The sequence below is a fragment of the Polistes dominula genome, unplaced genomic scaffold (genome assembly GCF_049000335.1).
Source record: "Polistes dominula isolate Pdom_NZ unplaced genomic scaffold, Pdom_raw_medaka contig_22, whole genome shotgun sequence".
NCBI lineage: Eukaryota > Metazoa > Arthropoda > Insecta > Hymenoptera > Vespidae > Polistes > Polistes dominula.
Window position 1 is genome coordinate 2,343,784 of NW_028300966.1, and position 22,506 is coordinate 2,366,289.

The following is a 22,506-nucleotide window of genomic DNA, read 5'->3' on the forward strand; positions in this document are numbered from 1 at the left end:
TTATATGAAAAAGAGAGAGAGAGAGAGAGAGAGAGAAAAAATATCCAATAAACCATTCAATCTTAATAAATATTATAAAGGAAAAAATATATTATTTAATAATTTTCTATCTAACCAATTTGTAAACATTTATTATCCAGAGAGAAATTTAATTGAAAAAGAAAAAAAAAACATTCGATTAACAAAACGATAACAAAATGTTACATTTAATCGTTCAACAATTCGTTTGACTACTTTTACATGCACATATGTTGCATCTACACTTGAAACCATAAAGAGAGAGAAAAAGTTAGGCGGTGGGGAGGGTGGAGAAAAGGGAATACTGAATACTGCATCTATTAACGTTAGTGATCTCGAATGATACTCGGATGCTGCGATGGACCGATTATACCTAGGTTAACTGCGAGACCTCTTATCCCTTGAGATACATGCACATACATAGATTAGATACACACATATATACATATATACATACAAATACATACGTTTAAATATTATATATTGTCATGAAACATGTTCGTCCCTCTCTACATCTTGAATTATGTGCAATAGGGGTATAATATGATAGCAGTAGTAGTGATAGTGATGCTGTTGCAATTGCTGCAGTGAAATGCAACTGAGAAGGAGAAGGAGAACGCATATTGCATTATTCGTTGACTTGGTAATACACATTTGTACAATATTCTTAAGAACAGACTCTTAAACCTGGATGTAACATTAGATTTGAATCAAAACGAATAATGAAATGAATCCCTAAAATCTTTCACTAGAAGATCTAGAAATCTTTCACTAGGAACATTTTTTTCCTCTCATGACTTGAATTATAAAACTGAGAAAACATTCTTCCTCTTTTTAGGTTAAACTCAGGCCTTTCAAATGGACATAAATTGTTCAATTTGATAAAACCTTTCACCGATCTCACGTGTTGCTATTTGCCGGTTTGCATCAACTAATGCCTTTATTGTGACAGGAAACAATAACGAACAACCCAATATATATAAATATATGGGGGTTGGTTTTTTTATTGTATATAGAAATCTTATAATCCAATACAACAAAGTTTCTTTTCTTTTCTTTCTTTTCCCATTTCAATCTTTATTCTCTAAACAAAACCGATTAGATCATGTTGCAATAAATGGCATTTTCTAAGAACGATGATTATTCGTCACGAGAAATATCAAAGAGATAGTGATCAATCTGTTAGACATCTGGTATCATCATCATCATCATTGTACGTTTAATGTCCTTGATAGAAAATGTACATTGATTTTAATAGAATTAGAATCTAAAGAATAATAATAATAATAATAATACTAATCTTTGTCGGTACATCGAAGAATCGTTGTATTGATCACGAAGACAATAGATGTGTGTGGTGGGGAGGGACTTACCACATGAGATCTATGATGCTGATGATGCATAGTATGATGATGATGTCTCTTCTCCTTCGCATGATGTTTACCGTGGTGTTTGCTACCCCGGTGCGGCGGATAGGTGTGATAAATCATGTTAACGCCGAAGCAGGGCTGGCGTCACCTGACCTCGACGAGATTACACTTGGACACCCCCATCTGTTGTTGGCTGGTTTGATGATTCTGATGGGTAGTTGTAGTAGTAGTAGTAGTAGTTGTAGCCGTCAGCAGGCTGGCGCCACCACAATTCGCGTTTTGAAGTTTCCTCGTACCATTGGTCGAGATAGTATTAGTATTAGTTGTAATAGTAGATGAACTTTGTTGATGTTCAATACTTGACGAGCAATTACCACCACCACTACTACCAACGTTTAACTGTTTTTCATCGATTTCCAAAGTATTTCTTCTTAGAGTTAAATCATCACCGTCTACGTCGACGACAAAGGTAATCCGATGATTAGACATCAGTTTGACATTTGAAGTGATCGGGGTAACCGTAGTCGCCGGATCCAACTTCACCAGGGCAGCTTGCAATTCCAAGGCATCCATATCTCGTTGATTCGATTTACCAACAATTTTTATCTTCCTTTTTTTATTATTATTATTATTATTATTATTATTCTTATTCTCGTTTATTTCTTTATCACGGATCGTATTACTAATCTTCTTCGAGTACTTTCGTAGAAGAAGAAGAAGAAGAAACCTTCTTCGATGATATTCTGATTTATCGGTTAAAAGAGAAAGAGAGATATATATAGAAGTAGATAAAAAGATAAGGAAATAAAAAAGAAAAAGAGTTCTCTTTCCTTTCCTTCTTTCCTTTTGAAAATTTTTTCAACGAAAAGCTCTTGGATAAAATAGAACCGTGCGATAGAAAAAAACTGGTGATTCTTCGATCTCCGAAATATTTTTTTCTCCCTTAGGCTGAATCATTACACATCTATATACAAAGATTCAGATTGTAGTAGTGGTAGTAGCACCAGGACGAATACACGGAACACGCGCGTAAGCGCGCTCATATACTATACACAAACACACACAATACTCACACGCGTGTTTTACAGTTCTGAAGCTTTTGCTATTTCCACTATCATTTTCTCTTTCATCTCTTTCATATTTCTTTCTTTCAGGTTTTTATTCTCTTTCTTGCAATTTCACCTTCTTCTTCCGTTAATGGTTACGATCGTTTTCATGAAAATGTTAAGCAACAGGAAGTAATAGTAGTAGTAGTAGTAGTAGTAGAATAAACGTTCCTTGCTCATCGATAACCAAAAAAGAAAAAGAAAAATAGTTTCGATCTTTTCACTTTGCACAGTTATCTCTTTTCTATCTTTTTTTCTATCTTTTCTTCTTACAATCGGCACCAAACAGCAACGCAGCAACGCAGGTTCTTCTTTTGATTTCACCTTTTGATTAAAATCCGCTCACTGACATACTTCTTCAATCAACGATGATACTACACACACACACACACACACAGACACACACTCTACTAAAAAAAAAATGTTACGAATTGCTCGAAGGGCTAACTTTCCCATTCTCCCCCACCCTTTCATCTATTCTCATCCTCCTACACTTTTAACAATAAAAAAAAAACAAAACAAAAGGAAAAGTAACACGAAACACGAAGTTTCCTTACGTCAACGTCGACCTTTAATTTTTCGATCGAAACCTATGTAAACGGATGTTTTACGAACGAGTAGGGAAAAAAATATATACTATCCCACATAACACACACACATACACACTGTGAAGAGTGCTCCAGGAGTTTTTCTTCTTAGGTAAAGTTTTATTTTGAGTTACACCCCCCTAATCCTCACTTGGAATATAAAGTTTTTTTTTTTTGGACAAATATAGAGTCATTGTTTTCTATTTTATTTTATTTTTATTATTCGATTACTCATATATATATATGAATAATAAATAAAAATAAAATAGAATGTTTAATATCACTTGATTATCACCTAAATCAGGTAACATTTATCCTAATCACTGTATAAAAAAAAAAAAACAATAAAAAGATATGAAGAAGGAAGTAGTAAAAATCATATAGAAATTTTCCTATGTCAATTTCAAGAGCGAATGATAATTCGAATAGGTCCCCACCCCCACCTCCCACCCCATTAGACGATCGAGTTCAGCATCGATGTCTCGAGGCCGACACGCCTCGGGGCCATCTCTTTTTCTCTTGATTGCGGTTCGTTCCGTTGGAATAATGGAAGGCAGGCAAGGTTTGTTCGTTGGTTGGTTGGTTGGTTGGTTGGTTCATCGGTTGTCTTTGTCGTTGTTACCAACCTACAAGTGACTTGGTAGTTGGTATTGCTCTCGTTGCTATATACACAGCCTCGTAGATCACGGTCATTATGCACGAACTCCTGGAGCTCGCGTGACCATCTTCGTTACGTGCCAGTAAACGGGCCAACCTTTCTATGTATGTGTATTTATGTATGTATTTGTGTATTTGTGTGTATGTGATCTATCACAGAGCTACCGTTTATTTTATCGTTGGTTGGTTGGTTCGTTCGTTCGTTTATTTGTTGCTTGTATTGGTCAAGGATGAGAGAAAGAGAGAGAGAGAGAGAGAGAGATGATGAAAAGTTACAAAAGGGTTTTAATTTATACCTAATAGTTTGTAATAATTCTGTTTATTCATCATCAATGAAAGAGGGTAGTATGGTTCGTGATTACTATAATAATTTTAGAGAAAATAATGGTTTATTACTCATTGAGTATTTTTAATGATAAGAATGAACAACATCCTATGTCAAAAACTCATTCATCGTCAGACTTACTAAATCTTATTTTGTTTTTGCTGGTTACTATAATTCCTTTATAGAAAATAATGTTTATTGGTTAATTACTCATTGTGTATTTTTTACATACTTTTATGATCATTGTACTATGTCAAAAGTTAATTCATCGTCACAATTATTTTAATATTATTATTTAGTATATTTTATTTTGTTTTTGCTGGTTACTACTTTTACAGAAAATAATGTTAATTGGTTAAATACTTATTGAATATTATTTTTTATATTTTTATGATCGTCATAGTATGTTAAATATTCGTTCATCGTCAGACTTACTTCGATATGATTTATTTTTCTTATTTTTTTTTTTGATGATTACTGTAATACTTTTACAGAAAATAATGTTAATTGTTTAATTACTCATTGAGCATTTTTTTGTGTATTTTTATGATCATCATACAATGTCAAAAATTCATTCATCGTCAGGCATACTTCGATATTATTATTTTTTCTTATTTTATTTTTATTCAAAAGTATTTTGAAAATTATATTACGAGAAATTTCTTCTTACTTTCTTTCTTTCTTTTATTTTCCTTTTATCTTTTTATCGATCCTATGCGGATATTCGTTTTTCCGCAATCTCTCTGCGTAAAATTCATTTACTATTGAATAATAGTAATTAAAATAATTGATAACGTTTATAATCCAAATCAAGATGGAACTTAAATTGGAACGAGTCCAACTTAAAAAAAAAAAAAAAAAAAAAAGAAGAATTTTTTTATTTTTTAACGTAGAGACACAGAATAATGGAAATTATCAAAAAAAAAAAAAAAAGAAAAAAATGTGAAAATGTATGAAGAACTTGACGATGAAAACACACGTGACAAATTAGAAATATATTTCAATTTTGCAGTTGAACGTTGTTGACCAGCACCGAATTAAAAAGTTGACAATATTTACCGTTTTGTCTGACGTATTTTTCCCCATTTTTTTTTTTTTTTCAACTCTCCCATAGCCATTTGCTTCTCTTTCTATATCTCTATCTCTCTTTCTCTTATTTTCATCACGAAACGTAAGAGCATGATTCATATAACTCGACGGTGTCTGCCGGTGCAGAGATAGAAGGTAGAAATTTGCATACAACATCTCTAGGAGGTAGACATCTGTAATCCTTCGCCAAACGTTTTCCCTTTTTCCTTTTTCTCTCTCTTTTTTTTGTTTTTTTTTTCCTTTTTCTTTTCATTTCGAAGAAGGGAATGAACGAACGAACGAACGAACGAAACCTGAAACTTCTTCTTGGTCGCAAAAGTGTCCGTGGGTGTATGTCGAGTTTATCTATGGTGTAGTTGTTCCAAACCGTACACTTTACGCCGAACTAAAAACACAATATTCCCAAGAGAGATGGGATATACACGGATGAGAGCCAAATAAAATCCCTACCACCCCCCCCTCCTCCTCCTCCTCCCCCCAAACCTAAAGAAAAAGAAAATGGAAACGAAATAATAATGAAAGAAATAAAGAATGATAAGATCAAATTGTTTGATTACAAAGTTGCACACACAGGGTGACGGTGTATCATCATCGTTGAAACGTGCAACAAGAAGATAAATAAAAAAAAGTTTTATCTTATTAAAGTACAGTAGAAAATGTAACAAAAGTACGTGGATTAATTTCTTCATTGAAATTGAACGAATTAATCAAAACGTTTGATCAAAAGTATTTCGTTAAAAATGCATCAAATATCATAAGATTCACCTTTAGAAAAATTCTTATCAAATTCTATAGAAAGTATAAGATAAAAAGATTAAAAAAACAATTGGAAGAAAATTTCAAGAGATTATTATTATCATCTTGAAGGAAAACCTGATTGAAAAGAAAAAAGTAAAAAAAAAATGTCTTCTCAGGAAGAAAGAACCATAGAGGTAGGAATCATATAAGGCATTCCAAGGGCACCGCGAACAAGAATTGTGAGAAGTCAGAGAGAAAAGAGAGAGAGAGAGAGAGAGAGAGAGAGAGAATGAGAGACCTACCGAAAGGACGGTCAATGAACTTTCAGATTCTTTTGTGTTATTCGAAAACGTTCCTAAATCATTTTCATATGCATCATCATAAGGCAATAGCACCAAGTCAACCAACCAGAGGCCAGGGACAAACAACGCCCACGTTATTTTCTTCCTTGTTCCTTCTTTTTATCATTTTTATTTATTTTTTTGATTGGTACCTTTTTTCTTTATCTCTTTCTTTCTTTAAATTTGAGAGATGAGAAGTGTTGTGAGAACAAAGATCATTGTTTTTTGGTTTATATTTTGTTAAATGTTTAGAGGATTTTTATGTTATTTTAATAAAAAGGTTTAATATGTATATATATATAATTTATAATTTATTAATATAATAAAATAATTATTTTATAAATTATATATTATATATATATATTAATATATTACAAATTATATATTATAAATTACATTATAATTATATTATATTAGTATTAATTATAATAATAATAAAATATAATATATATAGGGTAAATTAATATAAATTTAATTAGGTAATATTAATACAAATTAAAATGATAAAAAAAGGTAATATTAATATATATAATTTAATACGAGTTATTGTAATGTATATAAATTATTAAATATAATAATATATACATATATAAGGTGAATTAATATAAATTCAATTAAGTAATATTAATATAAATATATATAAATTACAAAACATAATAATAACATATATATCTATAGGGTAGCACGAAAAGACTGACACTGGATTTGTGAATAAAAAAAAAAAAAAAAAGAAAAAGAGAAAAAAGAGAAACCAAACGATCGTTAAAGGAAAAGACGATTAAAAAGTTCGTTCGAGTAGTTTGAAGAACAAAGGGGTTTTCTACTTCGACTGCTAACTGGACAATAAACTTTCATCGTTTAAAATACTACGACCTCTATATTACCTCAAAAGAAGAAGAAGAAGAAGAAGAAGAAGAAGACGAAGACAAGAGGATCAAAGTAAAGGAATGAGAGTTAATAGTTTTAAAAGAAGATGAACAATATAATATAGTAATAGGTATTTTCTTTCATTCTGGTTTCTTCCTATGAGCATAATGGTAGTAACGTTATTCTTTGTATTCCTTACAGCTACTTCTTCGTGTGTCAGGGCGTAGATAATTAAAGGGCGTGGAACTAGACAGGTACTCTCAGAGGTATATACCAGGTATACACCTCTTCTTCGTAAACGGATTTGTACCGGAAGCTATTTCTGGTCCAGAAGATTAGCAACTAGGTATGATACTATTACTACTACTATTACTATTACTACTACTACAACAGGAAAACGTTCAAGCAATAAAGATTTGACTTTTAACCTGACATGATACCAGTAAAACGTGATTATTCTTTTTTTTTTTTTTTTCTTTCTTCAGGGTAAATACCCTGAAGATATTATTATGTTTTATTTTTGTATTTTATTTCAATAACGGTAATAAATAAAAATGAATGAAATAGTTACATAAGAATGAATAGTATATATAAACCAATTGACATTATCCAATGAATAGTAAATCAATAATTCATTTTAAACAAATTTATTTTAAATTGTTTTTTGTATTTTTTTTTTTTTTTGTTTTTTTTCACTAACTTATCCTAAAAATATTACTTCCTATGTTTGAATTTTATTTCAATAATTGTAATAAATAAAATGAATGAAATAGTACATAAGAATGAATAGTAAACAAATTGAAATAATAAAGTAAATAGTAAACTAAATAATTAATTATTTTAAACAAATTTATTTTAAATTGTTTTTATATTTTTTTCATTTTCTTTTTTGTTAGGAGTCAATTGTTTAATTTGATGATCTACAGGTAATTGAAAAGATTAACATCGTAAAAAGAAGTTTGATGTATAAAAAAAGAAAAAAAGGGGGATCACTTTAGTATATTTGTTAAGAGTACAATATATATATATATATATATATATATATATAAATGTATGTGTATATATACATAGTATAGATAGACGTCGATAACGAGCAAGTTCATATAGGATTGTGGAGAATTAAATACCTGCCAGCCGCAAAGCGTTAATTAAGGTAAGCTGTATCGAAAGGTTTTCGCTTGCTTTCACATCTAATCAAAGGGATAGCCAATATAGTGTCAAACCACTACCAGTCCCCTCCTCCTCCTTTCCATCCTCATCCCAATTTTTTTTCCCCTCGATTCTTGTAATATTCACGTTTAATCAATTAAAAAAGTATAATGAACTTTATTACCTAACAAGGGTAACATTTAAGGGAAGAATTAAAGTGGTTGTTTTTTATTGTAATTTTCTCTAATGTCAAGAATCATTTGAATTGTATTATTTGAATGAATTGAAATGAATGAAAATTAACATTTGAATGAAAAGAAAATAGAGACAATAATAAGTAAATAATACAACATATATTTAATATCTTAATATATATAAATTACGTGTCACGTTGTTTGTTCGCAATGGACTTCTAAATTACTTAACCGATTTTAATCAAATTTTGCACATTGTGTGCAGTTTTATCCAATTTGAAAGATAGGATAGTTTATATCTCAATTTATATTTGCAATATTATTTTATTGTGAAATATTTGTTTATTAACAAAGAGTCATGATTATCTCTGTTAGATCGATAAGATTCTAACAGATGGCGGTATAAGGTAATTCGTTGACTTAAAGACGTGTGTATCGGATTGATTGTGAGCCACAGCAACGGGTGGCGGGGCACCCCTAGTACTTTATATATATATATATAATATATAATTATTTAATTTATTGTAATATTATATTATTTTTTGTTTATATTTTTAATTTAATTATTATATAATTATTTAATTTATTATAATATTATATATATTATTAATTAAAATTAATTACTATTAATATAAAAATTAAATTATAACATATGTACTATATTTAATATTTAACATATATGCATATTATATATATATATATATGTATATATAAAATATAATAAAATATTATTAATTATGAATAAATTTATAAATAATCGAACAATAAATAATAAATCTATTTAATATTCGTAATTATTTATCTGACAAATACAAGAAATACAAAAATTCTTCTAATCTTATAGAAAATGTTATTTTTTTGTTTTTTTTTTTTTTTTTTAGATTATGGTAAAGCACGAAGCTGAGAATAAGTAGAAAAAGGTTTTGAGTGAATTCATTGGACGTCACGGATACTATTATACCCGGAGATGGTTTTACTGGCTACTTTCTTACTGCTGCTGCTTTCTTTTTTTTTTTTTTTTTTGGTTGGTTACCTTAGGTGCTTTCTCGTGTAGAACAAACTACGGGGGACTACCAATCCTAGCAAGCTAAGTTTAAGTGGGGTTACGAGATGAGGGTCAGCCCCCGTTATTGCCGCATAATGTCGAAGATATATACACCGATTGATGATAACACGTTTAGTATACTACTTCGAAGATTAGATGTTACAACGATAGTGATACTTCTCGTTCTTATTGATAATAACTTATGACTAAAAAAAAAACACACTAGGGTGGCAAGATCGAATGCACAATTTTTATCAAAAACAAAACAGAAAAGAATAAATATGCATTCAATAAAATTCGACAAATAATTTTGCTTGTTTTTTGTGTTTTTCATTAAAAAAAATATTTCGAAAAATGCAACGTACGTGTCAATTTTCTTCTGAAAACATTTTTGTATCAACTGTAATTTTATTTTTATTTTTTTGATGGATTTCATATGACGAACATATATATGTGTATGCATAAAAATGTTTTTAATGTAAACGTGACGTTTTCCATCATCCTTTCGAAAAAAAAAAATATTTCACGTTACGTTTACGAACAAATTTATGATATCTATTTCTATATGCATGTATTATATTATATATATGTATATGTAGAAGTGAAACATAGTATGGATTGAAAATATTGGAAAAGTATAAATCGATATCAAATTATAGGATCTTATAATTACTACAGTATTTTAGAAAGAAATAGATAGATAGATAGATAGATAGATAGATAGATAGATAGATAGATAGATAGATAGATAGATAGATAGATAGATAGATAGATAGATAGATAGATAGATAGATAGATAGAGAGATAGATAGATAGATAGATAAAATGATATTAACTCGTGGATTAAATTTAATAAGGATAATCCGAGAATTCCAAAAGTGGTTTTTCTTAAGGAGCAAAAGAAAAAAAAGATAAAAATGTCATCTTAATCTTTCACGGATAAATATAATCCATTTATTCTACGATTCTAAGACATTTTGCCGCTCATTAAAATTTTTCTGTCCCTTATATTAACAGAAAAAATAAAAGAAATAAAAAATAAAAATCCAACATCCTAACGTGAATCTGTTTTATTTTTTTAAATGAAAGAATGGATGAAGTTATCAAAAAAAAAAAAAAATAAATAAATAAATAAAAATAATAAAGTACAAAAGAAAGAGAAATCGAATTATTGAATCGTTTAAAATCATTCTCTCTCTCTCTCTCTTTCTCTCATATTTTTTTTTTCATTTTTGTTTTGTTTTGTAACTTACTATACTTTTAAGAGACATCTCCGTCTTGTTGGACAAAGAAAGAAAATAAAAGAAACGAAAAGAAACGAAAAGAGAAGTCAGTGTTGAGGAAAATCATGCCCTCGAGTAGTGAAGATAAATCCAAACACAATTCTTGTCCTCGATAACGAGATTTCTAGTGATTCTGAAAACGACGACAAGGTAGATAGATAGATATAGGTGTATAGGTAAGTGCAAACTGCCAAGGTGTACAACTACTACCACATTGACTGACTAACTGACTGACTGTTGTGAGTGAGTGAGTGAGAATTCAGTAGAAAACGAATCTCTGGGGCGTAAACGAGATATATGTTAGATGATAAAAAAAATACTCAAAAGAAAGGAGAATAAGATGATTTTTTAATATTTTTTTTTTTTAATCTATCAACGAAACTTGTCATACGCTGATAAAAGTAAAAAAAACTAAACTATTATATTTAAAAAAAAATTATAATATATTAGAGTATTATTAGTAATACTAACATAATAAAATACTAATAAAATATTAGTATTACTAATAATATTAATATATTATATTTTAGTTGTAATTTAATTTAATAAAATTAATATTAGTATTATTGTATTAATATTTAATATAATATTTATTTTATATATTATATATTTATATTAAATACTAATATAATAATACTAATATCAAAATCTTTCTTTTTTATATTTAAAAATATCATATAAAAATTATAATAAATAAATTTAATATTAAATAACTAATAAACTTAAATGACTAACTAATATTAAATATTATATTATTTATTTTATATATTATATATTTATATATTTAATTTATATTTATATAACTATAATTTTTATATATATATATATTATATAATATTTAAAAAATTATAATACATTTAAAATATTATATAATATTTTATATAAATATAAATAATTTAACAATAAATAAAAATTTTATATACACAAATTTTATTTAAAATTTTATTATATTATATTATTATTTATTATATATTTATATTCAAAATAATATAAATTATGAATGAATCCTTGATGGTTGATGAGATATTAAATAAAGCTACATAAAAAAAAAATATTATATAATATTAAATTATATTATATAAAATTTAGATTATAATATTTATATATAAATAATATCAAAAATATTATTTAATTATATTAAATGAAATTTATATATAATGTAACATTATTGATATATATATATATATATTATATTGAAATATAATATTTAATATTTATTTATAATATATGTAATACCCAATGTATATATATATATATATATATATATATATATATATATAGATCGTGTATATGATACATATGTATCAATGTTTGTATAGTTTCCTGCAATATTAGCCAAAGCCTTGATACTCATGAGATAATTTGATTGATGCATCAATATATAACACGATGTATGCCAAACGTATGTATGTATGGGCTTTCTAAATTCGATGGATCATAATCATCATCCTCATCATCATCATCATCATCATCATCATCATCATCATCATCATCATCATCATCATCATCTATTGTTGAGGTCGATATTGGATGAACCTTTAAATAGTTTCTTTTCAACCATTCATCAACCATTCTTGTAAATACCTGACTATAAATAGATATTTATCAATAGTGGTTTTATAGAACAAAAAAGAAAATATTCAACAACATTTTGTTTCATACAAATTTGATCTTTATATAATACATTTGATAAAGAAGTTTAAAAAAAAATATTATACGTTCGAGTTATCTTTGAAACCATAAAAACAAAACAAAAAAACAAAGTTTCTTTTCAAATAATACAAGGAGAGAACGAATTGAAAGAGATGAAAGTTTTATTTTCTTTAAGCTTTAACATATTTTATATTCGATAGTTAAACGACATCTCTTCTTATGTAATAATAACAAGAGAAAGAGAGTAGAATAATTCTAGTGTGGACATATGTGAGTGATCGTAAATATGCTAACACCCTAGTCGATTTAAAACTCTTTAACGTCAACGATAAAGCCAGGTGGCTAGTTTGATTTCAACCTACACGTTCTATCTACCATATATTCGAAAGTGTATATACGTTATTATTCTATGGTTTAACATGAGTATAGGGTGCACGTTGTATAAAAAAAAAAAAAAAAAAAAAAAAAAAAAAAGTAAAATAAAAGGAAAGAATTTCTTCTTGCATCTAAATAAGAAAGTTCAAAAATTATACGAAAAAAATGAACACAAAGAAAGACAACTAATAATACTAATACTAATATTATTATATTATTTATATATATATATATATTAATAATATTATATTTATAATATATAAAATTATTTATTTATATTAAATAAAATTTATATATAATATGTAATATTAAATTTATAATATTTAAATTTTTTATAAATTGTTTTTTAAATTTATAATTTAATATTACATAATATTCTTAAATTTTATTTAATATAATTTAATATTATACTATATTTATATTTTATATTTAACATTTAATAATAAATTTATAATTAATTTATCTAATAACATTATATATATATATATACCCAATACTCAATATATAAATACAATGGTGTTTTATATTCGATTACGAAAGCATTTATCAGTAAAGATCGCAAAACACCATAACCATAATATTATCCATGACTAGTTCTGATTTAGCTGTTCGTTTGAAGTAGCAATAAAAAGAAGAAGAAGAAAAAAAATGGATAACTCGTAAAATAGTCAATACTACGTGTTGTTCTAGATCGAAAAGACACTAGTGTAATCTTACGTACGTCTCTTAAGAGATACCAACCGATCAGACTAATTAATATCTCGAAACTGGCGTGTGTGTGGAGTCGATATCTCGAGCACCGGGAAACACTAAACTCGTGTTAGGTATTATCGTCGACCTATCGCTGAATAAAACTCGGTCAGCTGTGAGATGCTTTATTATTCGCCTCGGTTAAATACGGAACGATTAAATTGTAAATAAATACATGTTTATATGTGTGTATGTGTATAGATGTATGTGTATAGATGTATGTGTATAGATGTATGTGTATAGATGTATGTTTATGTATCCTTAGACTCACGACACTACGATGACGATGAAAGATAGTCAAGGAAATTACCAATCTCAAAATTACCAACACTCGTTTGATCTAATTTTTTTTTTTCTTTTTCTTTATTACCTCGAACACATTGTAATTATTTTGTTGAAAAAAAAAAAAAAAATAAGATTATTCTAAAGATTTATAAATTCGTAAAATAATGAAAGAAAATATTTTCAAATTTATGTCCAACGTAAATTTACATGATATTATATAATATTAAATGAGAATATAAAAGAGAAATAGGAAAGTTAGCGAGTTTATACGCAAATGCAAATAATATTATAATATAAATAAAATGCGGAAAGAGAGAAAAATAAAAAAGATAAAAAAAAAAGAAAGATATTATGTTTAACACGCGAAAGCATAATAATCTGTAATGTAGATACAAAATTTAGCAAGCCAATCTCGTCATTGGACGATATGTACGAATCATTAAAGCTAAGATCGGCCAGAAATCAAGCAACTTTATATCATTCTTTCTTTCTCTAATTGATCTTTTTTTTTTCTATGGTGTTGCTTTCTAGATCGTTAATCACAATTCCTGTTTTATATATAACTTTGTAGATTTGTACTTCGATTTACCTTCAACGTTGTTCCAACACATATACATATATACATTTTTAGTGTGTAAGATTAAAATTATGAATTTTTGTATTTTTTATTTATTATGTAGAAAATGTTATTTTTTTATTTTTTATTTATTATATAGAAAACTTTATTTTTTTATTTTTCATTTATTGTAAATAAAATTTTGTATTTTGTATTTTGTATTTTTTATTTATCATATAGAAATTTTGTATTTTTATTTGGTATTTTTTATTTATTATATAGAAAATATTTAATTTATTTTTTATTTTTTATTTATTATTTATTATATAGAAAACTTTATTTTTTTATTTTTTATTTATTGTATATAAAATTTTGTATTTTGTATTTTGTATTTTTTATTTATTATATATTACATAGAAATTTTGTATTTTTAGTTTGTATTTTGTATTTATTGTATAGAAAATATTTAATTTATTTTTTATTTTTTATTTGATGTATAGAAAATATTTAATTTATTTTTTATTTATAATATAAAATTTCAAGATATTCCTATGGTAATTTGTGTATAATATATGCCCCAAATATTAAATGTATAAAAATACAATCAAATATTTATTTTAACATCGACATATTTGTTATGTACTTGCTATGTGACATTATCCAATTTTTAATCTTTTACGATAACATATTATATATATATATATATATATATATATATATATATATATATATATATATATACACATGTGTCATTTATATACCTACTCGTGTATAATATATTATTTAAATATATAAATTGTACACGATCGAATCTATGAAAGTTTAATCACGTCTGATTATCGTTTCATGAATTTGATACGTTAAAGAAAAAGAAAAAAGAAAAAAAAAGAGAGAAAAATGTGTTTGACATTCTCCAATTTTTGATCTTTCATAATGTAACATATATATACATATATATTTTATATACATATACTCGCGTATAATATATTATTTAGATATATAAATTGTACACGATCGAATCTATGAAAGTTGAAATACGTTTGATTATCGTTTCATGAATTTGATACTTAAAAAAAAAAAAAAAAAAAAAAAAAACAAATAAAATAGGAGCTGTACTTCAACTGATGAACCGATGAACCACGAAAAAAAATTGATCGACGTATCACTCATCTCTTATATTTTTTTTTCTCCTTTCATAAACTCAAAAATATAATGTAATCGTTCGTTTGAAAATTGTATATGAAAAGATCGTAAAGAAAAAAAAAAAGAAGAAGAAAAATACAAAAAAGAGAAAGAGATAGAAAGTTTGTGTTTGTATAAGAGAGAAACGTAGATGAAAATAAAAAAAAAATTGATTGAATGGGTCAGAATCAATCGAATAAAAGATCGAACAGATCCGGTTATCTAAAAATAGTACGATGTTGAGTGATTCTTCATCTTATTGTTAAAAAAAAAAAAAAAAAAAAAAAGTAGATAACCTGAGAGAGATACGTAAAGAGAGAGAGAGAAAGAGAGAAGGTGGTTGGATATCGATCGGTGCAAAAGTGGATGAGAAGAAGAAGAAGGAGGAGGAGTAGGAAATCGAATGAGTGAAAAAAATAAAGAAGGAAAAAAAAAGCTTTTGAACATTTTCAAATCAAATCCAAAAGTAATTTTGTATAAATTCGATTGAACAATTTCTTGACGAACACGATTCACGTGATTATGTGACCAATGTAACGTTACAATTAAACATGATCGTTTGTAGGATGAATTATATCCTGAGCACGTTGGAAACTTTCGAAGGAATCAGGAATAAGGATTGGTAAATGACTATACTAACGTTTGCTAGGTTGTAAAACATCGATCAAAGGGGAAGAAAAATACTTAGAAAAGGTAAAAAAAAACAAAAGATTAGTCGATCGTTAAATACGTGTATGTATATGTGGAAAACGTATTGTACGTATATATATGTGTTTATATGTATACTATATATACATTATCACCATGATGATGAGATGCCACGCGAGTACTGTGTCTTTTCTCACACGCGATTTTACGATGAGAACAACATGAAGAAGACGTAAAAGAAGACGACGATGTTTAACGCGGTATGCATACGTGAATGCAACGTGCCAAACTCGAATAAATTATAGTTAAACTACGTTTATTTAGAATCTTAAAACAAGAAAAAAGGTTACTAGGCGTGATCGGTAAAAAAAAAAAAAAACAAAAGGTTTATATATAGGGAATGACGATTTTAATTTGATTTGAATCGGTAATGTTAGATTTGTGGGTTTTATAATGATTTAAATGTAAATTTTTTTAAAATTGTATATTGGAAATAAAAAAAGAAAAAGAAATTTTTTAAAAGATGAAAAACACTTCATACTTAAAAAATAAATAAATAAATAAGTTATTAAATAAATATTTTCTCGATAATATGAGATTTGTAGATTTAACAACGATTTTAATTTAATTTGTTTAATTTAATTATAATTTTATTTTTTTTTATTTGTAATTTATATATAACAACGATTTAGATATAACTTCTTTAATTTAATTTAAATTTTTATATTTATAATTTAAATATAACAACATTTTATTAAATATAACAAATTATTAAATATATATAACAAATTTTATATTTATATTTAAATATAACTTCTTTAATTTAATTGTATAATATTTATATTTATAATTTATATATAACAAAAATTTAAATATAATTTTTTAAATTTTATTATATATTTTTATATTCATAATTTAAATATAACAACGATTTAAATATAACTTTTATTTAAATTGTATATTAAAAGGAAGAAAACAGAAAAAGAAATTTCTCGAAAAGATGAATGACACACGACACTAAAATGAAATAAATAAATAAATAAATAAATAAATAAATAAAGGAATAAAAATAAAAGTACAAGAGACCTACCACGATTTTAATTAAATTGTTTTCAATAATTTGAATGTACCAACGATTTAAATATAATTTTTTTTTTTTTAAATCTTACATTAGGAAAAAAAAGAAATTTCTGGAAATGATGAATCATACTCAATACTAAAAAATAAATAAATAAATAAATAAAAAAGAATAAAAGTAGAAGCAACCTAAATGAAAAAAAAAGGAAGGGGTTTAATTCATTAAATTGTCAAAAGTAACTTGCCAGTTAATGCAATACGAATAGTAGAAAAGTTGTAAGCTCGATAGCACAGAGATTTAGGTTATCTCGAGGGTCCAAGGCATATCGAAGGGCAGACAGACATCTGGCCGATCAATCTGAAGCTGGTAGAGTGAGTGAGAAAGAGAGAAAGAGAAACAGAGAAAAAGAGAAAGAGAGAGTTCGTGTTACTTGCCAACTAGCGTTTACACGATTCACACATCTAGTTGAATATAAATATAAAACGCGGACGTAAGGAAACGCGTTTAAAGTTTATCATTATTATCATATCCATTTCTATATTCTTTCAACACATTAAAAAAAAGTAACACACTTAAAAGTAATTATATATATATATATATAGATATATATAAATATTCATGTTGTGATTACCCGCAGTCAAGTAATTTCGTTTTATTTTTTCCACGGATTCAAATCTTAACTATATATACATATATATATATATATATATATACTTGTTCACGTTATAACTTATGACGGTACACACACATAAAAAAAAAAAATAATAACAGATGTATCATATATCAAATAATTAAGATACGACGAAAAAATCCAACAAACTGTGTGGAAAGGGTTTATATAATTTTCTATTAAACAATCCCGCTTCCGTAACGAGTGAAACAACACGAAAATGATTTTGTTGTATTTTTATTTTTTCAACAGGGGGGAGATGTCCGTAAGGTAAAAAATCAAAAATAAAAACAAACAGTAGATATTGAAAATTGGACAACAACAAAAAATGGTATTCTCCTTCAGGAGAAAAACACGAACGAACGAACGAACGAACGAACGAAGAACGGACACCTTTTCAGACACACGCGCGCGCGCTGCTGCTGGACCAGCCGAATCCCGCGAATCTGCTGCTTGCCAGCGGATTTTTCTCTCGTCCTTGTAAGGGAGCAGCGCGTCACCCACTGGCACAACTACTACTATCAACACCACCACCCTATCCAACCAACCACCACCACCACCACCACCACCACTACTACTACCGTTACCCACCACCACACCATCAACAACCACCAGTACCGTTCGAGGAGAGTACCCCAACGTTGAAAAGCACCCTTTTGCGTCGGTGTACTATGTTCGCGACCAAGAGAGAGATAGAAAGGGTGAGTGAGAGGGTGAGATGGGTTGAAAAAGATCCCCCACCCCCCATCAACTTGGGGATATATAATGGTAGTACGTTTGAGAGAAAGAGAGAGAGAGAGATAGATATATACTCTCTCACTGGTTATACTGGGGTGGGATCAATATGAGGTTGGACGAACGCGGGAAATTCGCGCGCAGGTCCTTCTACCCCCACACGAATCAGCCCACACCCTCTATTTTCTATCTTACTCCCTCTCTCTCTCTCTCTCTCTCGCTCTCTATTTCTCTCCTCTTTTGTCCTTTTCTTTTTCATTCTATCCTTTTTTGTGTTCTTATTCTTTCTTCATCGTATCAAACACATAGTGCATTTCTTCCATCTCACTCTCTGAACACACATACACACACAGTTTGTTCTGTATGTTTTTCTCTTTCTAACATCGACCTGCCCTACCTTCGAAATAGCTGCCCTGCTTTCCATTGCCCTCACCTGATCGTTCACGCACGATCATACGCCCACTCGCGACGCCCTTACCTCTCTCTCTCTCTCTCTCTCTCTGTTTCATCCTTCTTGTGTGCTCTCTCTCTCTCTCTCTCTATCCCTTTTACAATTCGCACTGCCATCTACACGTAAGAAAATTCGTTCGTCCTGTCGAATGCTGCGGTATAAATTTCGAGACTATTCGAAAAGCTTCTTTTTCATTCTTTTTCTTTATTTATTTCCTTTCCTTATTTTTTTTTATACCTTTCCTTTTTCTTTTTTACTTTCGGATACGGTAGAAAGGAGGAATGGGGTGGGATGGGGTAGGGGGGAAGGAGGATTCGATTTAGAGATCGAAATGAATACTCTGAATCGGAAGAGGCACTTGACCTCTTTCCAAGCTTACTCTTTCTCTCTCTCTCTCACTCTCTCTCTGGTCGTCCCTTAATTAATCCCGATTCTTCAAAAAAAAAAAAAAAAAAAAACCACCACGAGATTTATAAGCAGAAAGGTAAGGGAGTAAAGTAAAAAACAAACGAAGTAAATCTATTCTTGAAAAGTAAAAATAAAACAATAAAAGAAATTAACATGAACAATGGACTTTAACAATATAACTGAGTTTGACGAGTATACTAGTCATGAGTAAAAAGTAATGAGACACCATTTGATATTTCAAATTGTAATGTTTGGTAAAAAATAATTATTATTTCAGATTTATTTATAAGATTATTATTTTCTTTTTTATGTTATATTCAAAATGAGCAATGTTAACCTCAAAAAAGTAGCAGGATTTTGTTTCATGACTAGTATACTCGTCATATGTAAAAAGTAATAAGATCATTTGATATTTAAATTGTAATGTTTGGTAAAAATAATTATTATATCACATTTATTTATCAGATGATTATTTTCTTTTTATTTAATACTCAAAATGAGTAATTTTAACCTCGACTTGTCATCCATCGATCGATTTTCACGACACACAATGGTGTGCACTTTCAAAACGTATCGTCACAGTTAGCTGGTTAAAATATCATTTAAAAAAAAATGGAAATTATATCTTCCCAAGATTTATTTTCCTTGAAAGCAGGTGTTAGTGGTTGTGGTGTGTAACCTCAAGAGGGATGAACCCTAAAGATATGGTAAGATAACGTAGAAACTTGGATATGGAAAGAATGGTAGTATCCTTCAGTGAATTGGACTTAGTCCAAGGGACGTAAACGTATGACAATTGTGTGTTTTTATGTCCAACTCCATTACCACAATCGTATGAGCCACATGATCGTCCAAAAGGGGTAGATGATAGTTGATAGGTGGTAGTAGTAGCAGTAGTAGTAGTAGTAGTAGTAGTAGTAGTAGTAGTAGTAGTAGTAGTAGTAGTAGTAGTAGTATTCATGTACTAAGTGGTGTACTTGAAAGCGTTCAAAGTTCAAGAATTTCTTGTTAGTTTCGCGATCCATAGTACTTCTACTGCGTTACTATATTTCCCCTAGCCCCCTTACCCCATAAAGCACCGTGTGAAGTAGCGCTACGGTGGAATTACGGTTTGTTGCGGACGATCATGGTATGCGAGAGCATGAATCACGAGATATCCTCTCGTGTTTGCTTTCTAACCCATGAAATCGTGCACTACGATGCTTCTTGGTTATAACGAGTTGAAATTATAATAGCTTATCGATGAACGTATGATAAGAATGTGGTATATGTGTATATGTGTGAATGATTGTTCAATCATCGATTATTTCAACAAAAATATCAAAACAATTTTACTTCCAATCAAGGGATAGATGTTAATTCAAATATTATTAACAAAAATTATAGTTGGTATGTTTAATGTTAAATTGTAAGGTAGAGGAAGAATTGATTTTTATAATTTTATTTTTAAGTTAGGTATTTGTATTATATTGTTGTATATGTATTAAGTATGTGTATGTTGGTATTTCAATAACAATAACAAAAATATCAAAACTAAATTAAAAAAAAACAACTGTACTAAAGTTTATTATTTTATTAAAAATTATTTAACAATTGTATTAAATATTATATAAATATATTTTATATAATTTATTAGGTATTATATAAAGTTATATAAATAATTTAATAATTCTATTAAATCGAGTATTACACAAAAATAAATATAGTTGGTATATTTGATGGTAAATCGTAAGGTTGGTAATGTTTCCTTCTTGATTTTATTTTTACGTTAGGTATAATTGAACACACACCTGTATTATAGCTCGATAAACTTCCGGCATCAAATCTTATATATATATATATATATATATATATATACATCAAAGAATGATATTTTCTTTAGATACTTTATCTTCGCGTTATATGAGAAATATAAAGTTTTATGAGCTTACTTTTGCGTTACAGCTGTTTAAAGGAGTATTATGATTAACTGGTGTATTGATATGTACTCGTATTTAGTATCGATTAAAATAATAAACATTTGACATTTGGTTTTTTGTTTTAACAACTCGTTTGAATATCCATTTGTATTTCTTTATTTTATTTCGAGAAAAAATCACCCACAGACTAATCCATTTCTCTTTTCTTTTTTGTGATGTCAAATAATTAATAATAAAAAAATATATTCAACAGTAAGATTAAAGAATGTTTTTTATTTTTCTATGAATTTTTATATATATTTTGTATGTGTGTGTGTGAGTGTGTGTATTGAACTTATGTTTTTGAGTTTTATGTTATGAGAATGCGGTTAAAGTTCGTTAAAAGGTAACGAATAAAGTTGCATTCAGATTTTGCGTGAGATTTTGCGTATTTTCTTCGAGGAAACTGTAAAAAAAGAAAAGAAAAGAAAAGAAAAGAAAAGAAAAGAAAAAAAAAGAAACCAGAAACCCGTTTTACCTATCGTCCCTTCGTTCGAGGGTAGCATAGCTAATGCAAAGTAAACAAATTCTTGGCAAAGACGCGTTAGAGTGAGGCCTTATACGCGGTCTGCATTTTCTCATTGACAAGGGTGGTGCATATATTTCTTTTTATCGTACTTTCTGTTACAATGCTTTAATTTACTATGGTAAATATATTAACGACCTTTTTTGAGAAAGTGTCTTTTAATATTATTTTGTTTTTTACAATGAGTTTAATTACGATCAATCATTTTATTTGTATACAAATTTTGAATAATCTTTTTATCAATAAAATTCTTAATTTATATTTTAAAAATAATTTCTTTTTAAAATTACATAAATGTCATATGTGATCTATGTTAAATTAAAATATATATTAAAATATTTAATATTTTTATTTTATTTTATTTTATATTATTTTATATTTCAATATTTAATATTTTTATTTTATTTTGTATTTTATTATTTTATTTTATTTTATATTTCAATAATCTATATTATAATATTT

The 22,506-nt window shown here is 27.6% G+C and overlaps 2 protein-coding genes across 6 annotated transcripts in view; both read right to left on the bottom strand.

Annotated features, from left to right (window-relative positions):
* LOC107071816 (uncharacterized) overlaps positions 1-22,506 on the bottom strand; it is a 199,238-nt gene that overhangs the window by 101,842 nt on the left and 74,890 nt on the right. The window lies entirely within an intron of this gene.
* LOC107071817 (uncharacterized) lies at positions 1,398-18,524 on the bottom strand. Of its 4 annotated transcripts, none has more exons than XM_089173007.1 (2): positions 18,360-18,524; positions 1,398-2,805 (listed from the first exon to the last, which is right to left on the bottom strand). In XM_089173007.1, exon 2 carries the CDS (start codon positions 1,959-1,961, stop codon positions 1,533-1,535), a length of 429 nt encoding a protein of 142 aa, XP_089029133.1. In that variant the 5' UTR covers positions 1,962-2,805; positions 18,360-18,524; the 3' UTR covers positions 1,398-1,532. The 4 variants fall into 4 exon arrangements, with proteins under 4 accessions (XP_089029133.1, XP_089029132.1, XP_089029131.1 ...); XM_089173006.1 differs by having other exon boundaries at positions 1,398-2,818; XM_089173005.1 differs by having other exon boundaries at positions 17,928-18,524.

Coding starts and splice junctions, on each gene's coding strand:
- LOC107071817 (XM_089173007.1), bottom strand. CDS start 1,961: ATGGATGCCTTGGAATTGCAAGCTGCCCTGGTGAAGTTGGATCCGGCG.